Here is a 13,800-nt window from a genome sequence, read left to right on the forward strand (position 1 = left end):
TAATATGTATATTTAGGCAAATGTGACGTACGCCTGAATCGGTTCGGAAGACATTGTTAGCTACTTTGGATGATTTCATTTTATTGTAAAAGCTTCTTGTAACCGATAATCGATCGTCGGTCGTAGCTTGTTATGATGAGGGACACGGTGGCCTTAGAGCGACCGTTTTTGCTTACTGAGCAGGAGATCATGGGTTAAAACCCATGCCTCTTTACATTACTGAGTTGATTTAAAAGATCGCATCACTTTCCAATGTGAATCCAGATCTAATTTACCCTTTCCACTAACATAAACGTCCTTCCCGTGTCAACCGTGGATATGCAGCGGTATACTCTGTCTCTGGTAGCAACGGTTGTTGAAGTAACAATCCTTTCCCTCCCCCGATGACCGTAAGGACGTGGCCGGTGCCGTTTTTGACCTCAAAAATATGGATTCTCCGGATTTTGTCCACTGACAATGGATTACTAATCCCAAACCCCATTCATATGGTTCTTTGTGCAAACTTCGCTAAATCTGGTCAATCACGGAGTAGCAACTACTGAAATGTATGTTCGTCAATGCTCATGCTCATGCATTAGAATTATTCGTATCGTTAAACACGCAACAGCTCATTACAGACGAGAAGTATTAATTAAGTAGCTTTACGTTTATTTCTGTTGATTATGATAGTACACTGAAGTCTTTTTTTACACGTTTTTTTACGTGGTTTTTGTTTACACGGTTATTTTAACACGGTTTTTCGCGATTTACACGGTACGTTTTTAACGATTTCTCGACAACGATACAACCTATCGACTTGATTCCAATCACATTATCCGTTTCGAGCTATAGGTAAAGGGTGTCCACGATGAAATTGCCACACTATGAAATTGCTCTAACTTTTTATTTCCATTTCATCAAGCCAGTGTAGACTACATACAATGATTATTACAATGTTTACTTACATACTATGCATTAATTCTATTCTGTTTTAGCTTAGTTTGTATTTGCTGCTTGGACATAGTGATGTCAATAGTTCCGCAATGCAAATTATATAGGCGCATCATTCGATTGATTGGGCTATTTTTTGCATAGTTTGTTCTGTACGATGTTTCTGAAAATAAATTCCGTGTTCTAAGATATCGAAAAGGTGTGTAAAAATTTAATTGTGCGAGAATTTCTGCCGAATCTATGCGCATTGAAATAATGTCGTTGATGGAGAAAAGCATTGCAAATTGGCGGCGCTCCTTAAGTGTTTGTATATTGATGAGCATGCAGCGCGCTTCATAAGATGGTAATGGAAATGCAGTCCAATTCAATTTACGTAAAGCATATAAAAGGAATTGTTTTTGGACAGATTCTATGCGTTCTTCGTGTATGGAAATGTATGGATTCCATACTAGGTGGCAGTATTCCAGAATTGGCCTTACATATGTGGTATATAATAGCTTAATAGTGTATGGGTCTTCGAAATTATGACTGAACCTTTTAAAGAAGCCTAGCATTCTGTTTGCTTTACTAATGATAGTATTATAATGTTCTATAAAAGTTAGTTTGGAGTCTAGGATTACACCTAGATCTCTTACAATTTTGCTTTTTTCTACTATTTGGTTGCCTAATGATATTTCAATATGCGGTGTTTCAATTTTTCTGCTAAATGCTATTGCAGTACATTTTTTTACGTTCAGTTTAAGTAGACTTTTACTACACCAGGTGTGGAATATATTGATTTCATTCTGGAATTCTTCTGCATCGCTAGAATTACTTATTTCCATAAAGAGCTTCATGTCGTCTGCATATACAAGCAATTTTATTTTTTTAAGTATGTAGGAAATGTCGTTTATGTACAAAATAAAAAGAAGTGGGCCTAAATGAGAACCCTGGGGTACCCCAGAGGTGACTGAAATTGGTTCTGAAAGTTTATTTTGAAAGCGAACTATTTGTTTACGATGTGTTAGGTATGATTGAAGCCAATTCAAAAGTCCAGGCTCCATTCCTATTTTCTGCAATTTGAGGATTAATAATGGTATGTCGATGCGGTCAAATGCTTTACTGAAGTCGGTGTATAGCGCTTCAACGTGCTTGCCACTGTCCAACGCTTTAATAATGAAAGATACATATTCTAGAAGATTAGAGGTAGTTGAGCGACCTTTAAAAAAGCCGTGCTGTTTACTTGTAATTAGATTTTTCACCTGCTGAAAAATATTGCCGTATACGATTGATTCAAAAAGTTTTGGAATGCAAGAAATAATAGCAATTCCACGATAATTTCGAATGTCTGATTTTGCACCTGATTTGAAAATAGGTACCAAATAAGATGATTTCCAAATTTCAGGGAATTTTCCATTTTTCAGAGACATGTTGAAAAGACGCTCTAGAGGAAATGCGAGTTCTTCAGAAAGGTTTTTCAAAAATATGGGTGCGATGCCGTCAGGTCCAGACCCTTTCGACGCGTTTAAGTTTTTTAGTGCATTGAGGACTTCATGTTGAGAAAGTTGGTTGACAGAGATGTTTTTAGAAATTTCAGGAATGAATGCAAAGAAATCGCGGTCACGATCTTCTTCGGAAAATGTGGTGTATACTTCTTGGAAGAAATTTGCAAAGAGACTGCAAATTTCAGAAGAATTCTCACCTACATTTGCATCCAAATTCATTCGCGAAGGAAAATTGCTGCTTTTTAATTTCGTGTTTACATAATTAAAAAAGTTCTTAGGACATGATTTGACTTCATTTTTGACTTTGCGGTTATAGTCCTCATATGCAGAGTTGGTGGCTGTATTTAATTGGTTGCATAAGTTGTGATAGTTTCGCAAATTGGTTTCAGTTTTTTCTTTTTTGTATAGTTTATGAGCTTTCTGTTTTTTATTCTTCAAATTTTTCAGTTGTGGATTGAACCATGCGGGTAGTTTATTGTTTTGTGTTCGTCTTCTTTTTTTTGATGGTACAGTTTCTATGATTAGGTTTTGTAGAATTAAGTGAAATTTTTCTACTTCAGTATCGACATTTCCTTCAATACTTATTCAATTTTGCCAATTTATTGTACATAGTCTACGTTTGGCTTCTTCGTAATTTGCTTTATGGTATTCCGGCACTTCCTCGTATTCCCAGTCGCTGGAGGAGGAAGAATTTTGTACGAAGATTGAGTATTCAATTGCTGTGTGAAACACTTCATTTTTCCATAAAGGTGCTAATGATGTATCCACACAGAAGTCTTCAGTACAATTTGTAAATAAAAGGTCTAAATATGAGTTTTGTTGATTTTTTACATGGTTAACCGTTGGGTAGAATTTAATGAAAATTTGGGTGGATTTAGTTCATAGTGCATTATTTACATCCTGCAAGTTTTAAAGTCCTGTGATCAAAACTCGCGGAAATGGAGTCGTAAGAACAGCTCGTGCGTGATAAAATTTTGCGCATTCATCACGAGATCAAGGATCTCTCGCATCGTTCCATCGCTAAAACGTTGGGAATCGCGAATTCCACGGTGTCGCGATTGATTAAGCGGTTCGAGGAACGGTTGACTACCAATCGGAAGCCCAGAAGCGAAGGAAAAAGTATTCCGTACAACACCAAAAATCACAACCGCGTAGTTGGGGCCTTCAACCGAAATCCGAACGCCTCCGTTAGGGATGTGGCTAAGAAGCTGCACCTAAGCCGAAGTTTCGTCCAGAAGGCCAAAACTAAGGCTGGGCTTTGAACGTTCAAGGTACAAAAGGCCCCTAATCGCGACGAGAAGCAGAACAAGTCCGCCAAAACCCGTGCCAGGAAGTTGTACCTCAACATGCTGACGAAAGTTGAATGCTGCATCATGGACGACGAAACATATGTGAAGGCCGACTTCAAACAGATCCCCGGCAACCTGTTTTTCACGGTCAAGGATAAGTTCAGCGTTCCGGAGCATGTCCGCACTCAGACGATGTCCAAATTTGCGAAGAAATTCCTGGTTTGGCAAGCCATCTGCACGTGCGGGAAGCGGAGTGCACCTTTCGTGACCCAGGACACGATGAACGGACAGGTGTACATAAAAGAGTGCCTCCATAAGCGGCTGCTTCCTCTCCTGAAGGCTCACAACGTCCCAACAATCTTCTGGCCGGATTTGGCCTCATGCCACTACTCCAAGGACGTGCTGAAGTGGTATGCGGACAATAAGGTCAATTTCGTGCCGAAAATGTTCAACCCTCCCAACACTCCGGAGCTCCGCCCCATCGAGAAGTACTGGGCGATCATGAAGCAGCACCTTCTTAAACGACCTAAGGTAGTGAAGACAGTCGAGGAACTGAAGAAAGTATGGGTTTACATGCTAAAAACGGTTGATTCACAGGTTGTGCAGAATCTTATGACCGGGGTTAAGGCGAAGGTGCGGGCATTTGCGTATGGACTGTAAATAAAATACGAGTAAAATGGTAAAATGAAGTTTAATAGTTATTTCTCAATCCCTGAAAATTTGATGGCAATCGGATGAAAACTCTAATTTTGCGAATCAATTTTGTGTGTGGCAATTTCATCGTGGACACCGAATGGCATACTTAGAAAAAAATCACAGTTTTTGGTGTAAATATAGAAATTTCTAAAATATGTCTATATAGCATAATTACAAATGGCATCAAAATCCGATTTTTTACAAACATTTAAGCATGTGAAAAATCAAAATCTCGTAGGTTTTTACGTATCCCCCGTGTAAAAAAATACCTGAGTGTACATTGATTTAACATTTCAATTGATTAGCCTACTTGGCTCTTCATCTGTATTTCATTGGATATTCTAATTTAATATCTGCGTTTTTCAACAAATTTACTGAATACCTCTTGGAGGATGTGTTTTGTTTTAATTGAGAAATTTGATATCCTGCCTAACTACGAATCTAACTTAAAATATCGTGCTATATCACGAATGATCTGTTGTTCTGGATTTTAGAATTTGGAGTCCGCGAGGACTTTTTAGGATCATTCTAAGGGTCTTGTTCTGAAGCCCTTGCAGTTTAAGGTGATGGCATTTGGAACAACTCTCCCAGATTGGCATACCATACTCAATAACAGGTTGAATTAGTTGTCTATGGACATAAAGCTTATCTTTCAGGGATAAGGTGGACATCCTATTAACAAGCGGATGCAGTAGTTTTATCAAGATGTTGCACATAATTTTAGTTTTATCAATAAGCTCCCTGAAAAGAACACGGAACAAGTCTGGGAGATTTGAAATGAGGAAAGATGATGACCTGGATCTTCTCCACGTTTATACGGATCTTCCAGCTGTTGAAATAACCAGACAGTACTTCCAGTCCTTTCTGAAGTCTGGTGGTCAGAGTTCCGATATCCCTACACTTATAATGGATGGATGGGTCATCTGCGAGCAGAGACTACGATTTACCCTCGAGCAGGAACCGATAACTAACCGATAACATATGTATATTTTTATGTGGTATGATACCTTATGTTGGTATGCTTGTGGTATAAAAACTTGGTTCGATATTATTCAGTTTTCGAAATATTTTGTAAAATTTCAAATGAATACCAAAATAACAAAATGTTATATTTCAGTTTTTAGACAATAACACCTGAAAGAGTTATTAAATTGGTATTAGAAGACTTTCAAAATAACAAAATATGGTATTCTGGCATTTAAAAAAGCGTCTGTTATCCGTCAGTTATTTTAATAACAACATTATTTATTAGTTAGTTATTTGTAGAACTTATTTGAGGTTTTATTTTTTGGTATTTTACATCTTATGTCAGGCTCGTCAATACCATATTCCGGTTGCCAGGTTTGCTATTATCATACCTGACTTTGGTATTTATAAGTTATGTTCTCCTGTTCGTTCCATCAGGGAGAGCCGGCATATCGGAGGTGAACAAGATGGGTTCAAGGATGCTTCCTTGTGAAACACCCACACCGATGTGATGCCATTCAGAGAGACTCGGAAGAGAGATAGTTTTTTATGATCTTGGATAGTTTGGTATAACAAGGATCAATAGAAATAAGCATTTTTTTCCCGATTATTTGTTTTTTATTCTCTTGAAATATGAGAAGCATGCATACTAAAATGGATTATGGGATCTTATGTGGGCCCCATTTGTATGAAAACTATGCTTGAAATATTTAGAGACCATTAAATTGTTATACGGGCTAACCTTGATCTGTTTTACATGCCAGAAAAGAAAAGTAGATGGGGAAGCGGGGTTAATAAAAAAAATCAAGAATGGGTTTTCGAATAACGCATCTGCTACACAGCAAACATATGATTTCTCACTTAATTTATTATAGGCAGTAGTAAGCAGTTCGCTTTAAAAAATCCTAAACAAATATAACTCTTTGCTGTTAAACACCCTCAATTAATTTTCGATTCAATCCATTGAACAAAGTCCGACACCTGTGCGTAGCCATCCGACCGAACGGATCCACATCCATTGACGACAAAGTTAGCAACTCCAACTACCTCATTGTTGTAGACCGCAGGACCACCGGAATCACCCTGTTGAAGATCAAAAGCTTTAATCATTATTATCAAACTTGAATTCGCATGTACCAATGAAACTAACATTGCAAGCTCCGTTATTGGCGGGCGACTTCAGACAAATCAATCCAGTGCTGGTGCCCATCTCCAGTGCACATTCATGTGAGGCAAGAGCTGTTGCCCGATTATACCGGAGTACTGTTGACAATGGACCATAGTTGTACAGCCGGCCCCAACCGGATATGGTAACCGTGCTACCACCTGGTACGGTGGACCTGCAAAGTGCTATCGTTGCAATGGAACTACTCAGTTGAAATCCATGGTCCAACTCCAGCACGGCAATGTCATTGCGGAAGTTACCGTATCGTTCGTGGGGAATGATTCTGCGAACGTTTTGTCGAACACCACCTTGGTTAAGGATTGTCGTTCCGGCAAGTACCGAGACTTGCGATGCTGGAACTCTGAAATGCAATGAAAAAAAGAAACTTTTAAATCGATGATGTTTTTAAAATATACACTGTGGATAATAAATGGGATCATTATATTAAAATTTCAATTCAATACAATGCATTAGATTGGTGACAATTAACCCTATTGTAATTGTATTGCGTTGGTCAAATGATCAAATTTTGAACAACAACTAAACAATAAAATGTTTTGATCAAATTTGTTCGAGCAAAATTACGTTTTATAGCAACGTTAACTAAAAACCCCCTAATATATTGTTAATCTAATTTAAAATCGATTCTATTGTTCGTAACAATCAGTTCTATTGTATTTGTTTTGTTTTGAATTTGTTGTTTTTGTATCGTAAAATTTTATTCGGGTGATTTTCAAACTTCCAGTTATCCCAAAAGTGCGTGAGTGAAGGAACTTTTCCGCTCCCATTATTAAGTATTGATCCAATTTTAATGATCCGCCGGAGGCACTTACACTTGATTTCCAATGAGGATACAATGTGCCGCCGTGAGGACCCACTTGTCCGTAATCAGCGATGCGCCACACAACAACGAATTCCACCTAAGAAGGGCCACCTGATGCGGGAACTGGTTGGGGCTGGCCGTAGATCCTCCAACGATGCGTGATGATGTCAAAGGCGCCACGTTCGCTAGCTTTCTGGCATCCTCCACGGACAGAAGATTTCTCTCGAATTTTGTTCCAGTCAATATTGATATCCCCAACATCACCAGTAAAAGAATGCAGAAATGCCTACTCTCCATGGTTTCTTCTCTTACGCCTAAGGAACGACAGGACTTTTGTAGGATTTAATTGAGCGTTCAAATGGTAATGCCCTGTTTACACTAGTGCTGGTTCATAATGCTGATTAACCATAATTGGTGTAAACCGGCCAAGTTTTTCCCAGAAATTGATGCACCAATAACGGGAAAAACTGTTTACAGCATGCTCATAACCATTATTGTTAGCGACGCATCATCAGCACTAGTGAATCAAGACAAGTGTAAATCGGGCATGGGTACTCACCGATCAAACACTTAATCGACGACGACGACGACGACGACGACGGATTGTCGATGAAAATTGAAAACCTTTTTTTATTGGGCTTTTTCTGCTGCCGGCGGTTATTGAAATGGCTGAAGTTAGAAAAAAGAGATTCTTATTTAATGATCCTTTATAATTGGATCGGGTATGGGGGGAGGGGGGGGGGTTTAGGGTAAATAAAATGAGCAGTGGCGTTGGTATCTTTGATGTGCACTTTAAATTGGATGTCACAATTAATTAACTGATTTGTGTGCGAAAATCTCAATGCAGTGGAGTAGCTGTTTCCGTAGATTGTTGAGATTTATGACCAGTGTTCAGAACATCATTAATTGAGCCTTCCTAAGAGAATAAACTAGTGTGTGAATCTGGCTGACAAAGCTCACGCTTGAGATTCTCATGCATTTTTATGCACTCACATTCACTACGCCAAAAATAAATGAATAACGCCAATAATGAGTTTTCATTACCTACAGCATAACCGTAGAACAGCTAAACGATTTTCAGGTTCAGCTTCTAAATAACACTTCGCATCAAATTCCTAATAGAATTTGACGACCTTTTAATGAAGAACCTGAGTATATTGGATCCAGAAAATGTAATCAACAGAAGACCAATCAATTTTGCCACTCTTCAAAAATTTCAGAGAACTTCGTAATATTGATTTTACTAACCATTCGAATGAGGACAAGAATGATGTTGTAGAATGTTGGGGAAAAGTTCTTTCAACTAAAAGATGTGGAGGTGAGGCGGAATTTCCTCAACTGAGAAAATCCATGCCAAGCTTGTTGATTCTACCACACTCATCAGCGACTGTTGAAAGGCTGTTGTTGGACTACAATGTCAACAAAACTAAAGCCCGGAAGAGGTTGGACGTTTCTACAATGCGTGAAATATTGGCTACAAAGAACTACGTTAAGTTGAACTCTGTTGAAAGTGGTTTGGTGAATAGGGTAGAGAACTGCTTCGGCTTAAGCGCCCATTTTGGGCCTATCAAGCAGACAACATCTAATAAATCCATGATTTCCGCGTTAACAGATAAATTATGCGTTTGGTAAGATACTTCAGTTCAAATTCTACCGAATAAAGTCAATATGAACGCGTGATATGAATGTTTGCGTGATATGAAACTTACGATATTAAATTGCCTCACTACTTGACTAGCCTATTGGTCCCAAATGAATCGATTAACGTACCCCATTCTAGACGAAATTCTAGTAAGTACTACGTTATGTTTGTTTTGATTCGCTATGAAAGTTTGACAGATAAAATGAGCGGTTCGTTGATTTTCCTATGTTTCGAGGGGTGCTTAGATTAGCTTGGGACCTAAGATAGTACCAGAGCTGAGTCAAAAAGTTGAGCACGTTTCTTCGGGACCTTCTGGTCTTAAGTCCATTTGATTTAAGTCCATCCAGACAAATCCAGACTTTTTAAAAAAAATACCACAGATTTCCCCAAAAAGCACTTGGCATCCTTAGGTACCGAGCGGGTACGCCGGTCTACATCCGTGCTGCCGTGATCAGGACTGTACATTTTCGAAGCTTTAAGACGAACGCACGTTTTGTTTCTTTTATATAAAGTGTTCAAGCCGGCGCCGGTGGTGTAGTGGTAATCGTGCCTGCTTTCTCACCGCAATGGGCCTGGTTTCTCTGATCACGTCTTCCTTCGGAAGGGAAGTAAAGCCGTTGGTCCCGGCCCATGTGTGTTGTGAATGGGTGCGATATCCTACGCAGGTGTGGAAGCTGCCTACCTGCACATTCGATTGCCGTCAATGGATGGCAATCGATGCCCGTCGTTGATTGGCACTAGATTGCGGAGCAGAGACCTACGTTAAATTAAGGAAACAACGTGTTCAACGTATCAATAAAATATCAATACAATCAACGTATATTCCTGTCGAACATCGGACTATCCAAGTCGGAGGCGCACAACGATCTCAGCTCCGACCACCAACCGGTGGTGACTGAAGTCGGTGTCAACGTGGTTCCTGCTGGAAGCTACCAGCGTCAAGATTACCACCATGTCAACTGGGTCACTGGGATATCAAATTTAGTTTTCAGTTTGCTCTCACTGATAGCAGAAATGGTTTTCAATGTGATGTCACAGGAAGATTTGTTTGAGCTCAATTGTGATATTTTAACCGTTAAAACGACCAAATTGACAGCAACCTGACTAATCATTATTAGCGAAATCACAACATCAAATTTAGATTTCAATTTGATCTCAGACTTTGCTCAGGAGGTTAGGTATATATAGGTTAGTTGTATCTGTAAATAGTAATTTTAAGTAGTCTCCTTTTTCAAATTTATACCAATCCCACCAAGGTGGTCATTCTCTAAACAGGCCTGATAGGACTAGGAACTGTAACTAATAATAATTGAAATTTCAAAAGAACTAAAGTTGAAAAGACGCATCTCTGTCACTTGATAAACTATACATGTTAACCACATAAATTCACGAAATATAGATCATTTAAAGTTAAAAAAAAAAGTTCAACGTATCATTTCTATAACGCCTAGTTATACTATTAGCACGAAACGAAAAAGAAAAAGTAGGCTAGTTATGAATCTTCTCGTCGTTGCCTTTGCTCATCGCTTTCAATGAAAGTATTGCCGATTTTCTAGTTAAACGAAACCCCATTATGGCTTTCAATCCCTTTCACCGACACTCTATCACCGCTCTTTTAATTTGTTTAATATGCGCTAGGGTTTTTGATCTAATTTCCGTCCTATTAAGCACAACCCACGTTTTACCTCTCTTTCTAAAACGGATTTCAACAATAAATTAAATGTTTCTATGAAAGATGACTTCTAAATTTATTCCCCTTTCCATAAGAACCGTTGAATTTGATAAAGAGCCAGACATGGTTGAGATATTGTTAAATATCTAACACTGCTTCTTGATTCCAAATTCGTCCATTGGATTTTCTTCGTCCTACGGACAAAGGTAGAAAAATCGAGTTTGCTAGGAGCGCTTCTTTTGTTTTGAGAACAATGCGTGTAAATATTCACCCAATATGCTCTAATAGGCTTTGTGTTGTAGCTCGTGAAGTATTACTGATTTGTGCACGGTGAAATCATTGATTATACTGATGTTTTCTGCTCGATAGAACGGTTATGGACGATTACGACGAAGTAGCGCACTCCCCTATGTCCAGTTTTTGTTACTTTTTTGACGTAGGACTACGTCTGTGATTTCTATATGGGTACACTTTGTAAAAACCGAAAATTGAACATGTAACATAATTGTGAAAGATTTTGAACGTTAATAACTCTGCTGCCCCTGGACCAATTTCAATAATTTGAGCACCAATCGATCAGAAATACTTCTGCACATCTTTTATATCAAATTCTTTATCAATTTTTAAAATGGCACAATTGAAAATTGCACGAATGTGCAACTGTTTCTATGATAATCAAAATTATCACCGATTGCCTTCGAAAAGCGATTTCCATAACATAGATTTCAAAGTTGAATTCATTCCGGTCTCACCAAACGGTATTTATTCAATTACCGCAAGCAGTTATTTATCAAGGCTGCCCTCAACCGCTGATCGGATTCAGTTCCAATCACCGTGTGTGGTGATGTCCGGTCGTCGGCATCAGCTTACGGCGCCTAGCGCTGAACATTGTTCTCCAATACACAACGAAAGGCTGTCCGCAAGCAGTGAGCTGCAGCTCACATGAGCGTCCATTTTCCGAAAAAGGAGGAAGAAGCTGCACCGCGATTGATCGGAATCATTAGCTCTTTGTGAGTCCCTGTGGGCCATCTATGCCAAGCACGATACCCTCATTCCAAACAACATACAGCTCACCAGCCTTCCCGCATAAACTCGAACCATAACTTGACCTTTCCGAAAATGGCTAAAACTTGTTTATAATCCCTGCTAAACTTTAACTGAAATGGTTATGGAACTTTACATGAACGTTTTTCTGATATAGTTTTAACCTTATGTATTACGGTTTATTGGAAGTGAACCTTACAAATAATGGGTTGTTAAGAGCCATTACCATTCCAAATTCTTGTTTTCTTCATACTTTTTTAGGAAAGTTATTATATTGGAACCATTTTATTTATGATTTGAGAACTTTAATGGTAATGGTTTTGTAACATCCATCAACTTTATGTGGAATATATCGCGAATTGGTTGCCTGTAAATAACTGATAACCAATTCGCGATATACTCCACGTAAAGTTGACCGATAAAACAAAACCATTAATGTACCTAACTGACTACCATAACCATTACCATCAAAGTTCTCAAACCATAAGTAAAAAGGTTCTAATATAGTCCTCGCTCCGAAAATGTATGGAGAAAACAACTATTTTGAATGGTAATGGATCTTAACAACCCATTATTTGTAAGGTTCACTTTCAAAAAACCATAATACATGAGGTTAAAACTTTATCACACAAACGTTCAGGTGAAGTTCCATAGCCATTTCAGTTAAAGTTTAGTAAGGATTATAGACAATTTTTAACCATTTTCGGAGAGGTCAAGTTATGGTTCGCGTTTATGCGGGTTATCTGTGTTTAACACCCTAATAGCTCAGCATTAACCAACCATCACGACAAAACAGTCCTTTTCAGGACCACTTTAAATTTGTAAAAGTGTATTTTTTTCGAAATTTGTCAAGGTTAGGATGCTAGTTCCCATATCAAGATATAGCTAGAATTAGGGCGTAATTGCTTTTGTAAACAATGACTTCTTCCGAGGATGTCTTGAAAGTCAAGGCTCGCCCACCCAAATCAACATCACCATCAGTTAGGGTAATACTTCGCCTACCCGACGTAATTTTGGTTTGCGTGAGCGTGTCTTGAATTCCTAAAAATCATCGAGAGAAATCATTGTTTACAAAATCTGTTACGCCTAACTCCAGCTCTATCTTGATATGTTTGAATCTAACATACCATGTTCTTGAAGGCAACATTGGGGTTGCAATTTCGAAAACCAAAGTCGGTCACGGCATGAAAGTGGCCTGATTTTGATCCAGAGATAATGGATTTTAATTCTTAATACGCCAATCGATAGGATTGCTTTTCGACGAATCTGTTAAAATTAAAACTTTATCATTTTTCAAAATGTCAGTATTGAAAATTGCTGGAATATTAAAATTGCAAATTGCACGAATTATCACCGATTTCTTGGGAAAAGTGATTTCCCTAACACAGATTTCAAAGTCTCACCAAATGGTGTTTATTCAATGCCGCGTGGTGAGTGGTGGTGAAAGCATAGAGGTAACTCTAAGACCAGAAGGTCCCGAAGATACGTGCTCAACTTTTTGACTCAGCTCTGGTACTATCTTCGGTCCCAAGCTAATCGATGCACCCCTCAAAACATAGAAAATCCACGAACCGCTCATTTTATCTGTCAAACATTCATAGCAAATCAAAACAAACATAGTGTACTACTAGAATTTCGACAAGAATGGGATACGTTAATCGTATGCTTGGGACCAATGGGCTAGTCAAGTAGTGAGCCAATTTAAAATCGTTAGTTTCGAATTGATTGTTGGTGAAAGGCTGCCTGCAAGCAGCGAACTGCAGCCCACATGAGCATCCATAGAAGGAGGAAGAAGCCGCACCGCTATTGGTCGGAATCGGTAGGTCTTGGTGATTCACTATGGGCCATCTATGCCAAGCGCGTCATACTAAAGCGTATAAACAGTGAGAGCCCCGCTCTCAATTTTCTATTCCTACACAAAACACAAGCTCCTGATGCAGTTAACAAATAAGATGTATTATATAAGGCCACGTAGTCCTACGTCACCATTGCAGTTTTTAGATAAATATGTCGATGGAAGATTAATTAAACATATTACTTGTAATCACGTATTTTCACGTTCGAAATGCTTTAAATAGGGGAAATGACG

At 38.6% G+C, this 13,800-nt stretch overlaps 1 protein-coding gene across 3 annotated transcripts in view; it reads right to left on the reverse strand.

The window, feature by feature from the left end:
* Positions 1 to 6,246: 6,246 nt before the first annotated feature.
* The window catches only part of LOC135711257 (serine protease SP24D-like), a 28,075-nt gene continuing 20,521 nt past the window's right edge, over positions 6,247 to 13,800 (reverse strand). For 2 of the 3 annotated variants that reach the window (XM_065234051.1, XM_065234050.1), the window contains exons 2-5: positions 7,913 to 8,022; positions 7,364 to 7,667; positions 6,516 to 6,891; positions 6,247 to 6,448 (exon numbers count right to left, since the gene is read on the reverse strand). In XM_065234051.1, the coding sequence (XP_065090123.1) occupies positions 6,305 to 6,448; positions 6,516 to 6,891; positions 7,364 to 7,650 (807 nt within the window). In that variant the 5' untranslated portion in view covers positions 7,651 to 7,667; positions 7,913 to 8,022 and the 3' untranslated portion in view covers positions 6,247 to 6,304. Of the gene's footprint in view, positions 6,449 to 6,515; positions 6,892 to 7,363; positions 7,684 to 7,912; positions 8,023 to 13,800 lie in introns of all 3 variants that reach the window. The other variant, XM_065234052.1, reaches the window with a different exon arrangement.

The sequence above is a fragment of the Ochlerotatus camptorhynchus genome, unplaced genomic scaffold (assembly GCF_037179485.1).
Source record: "Ochlerotatus camptorhynchus isolate MF236.1 unplaced genomic scaffold, CSIRO-AGI_Acam_v1.1 ptg000429l, whole genome shotgun sequence".
Classification (NCBI taxonomy): Eukaryota; Metazoa; Arthropoda; class Insecta; order Diptera; family Culicidae; genus Ochlerotatus; species Ochlerotatus camptorhynchus.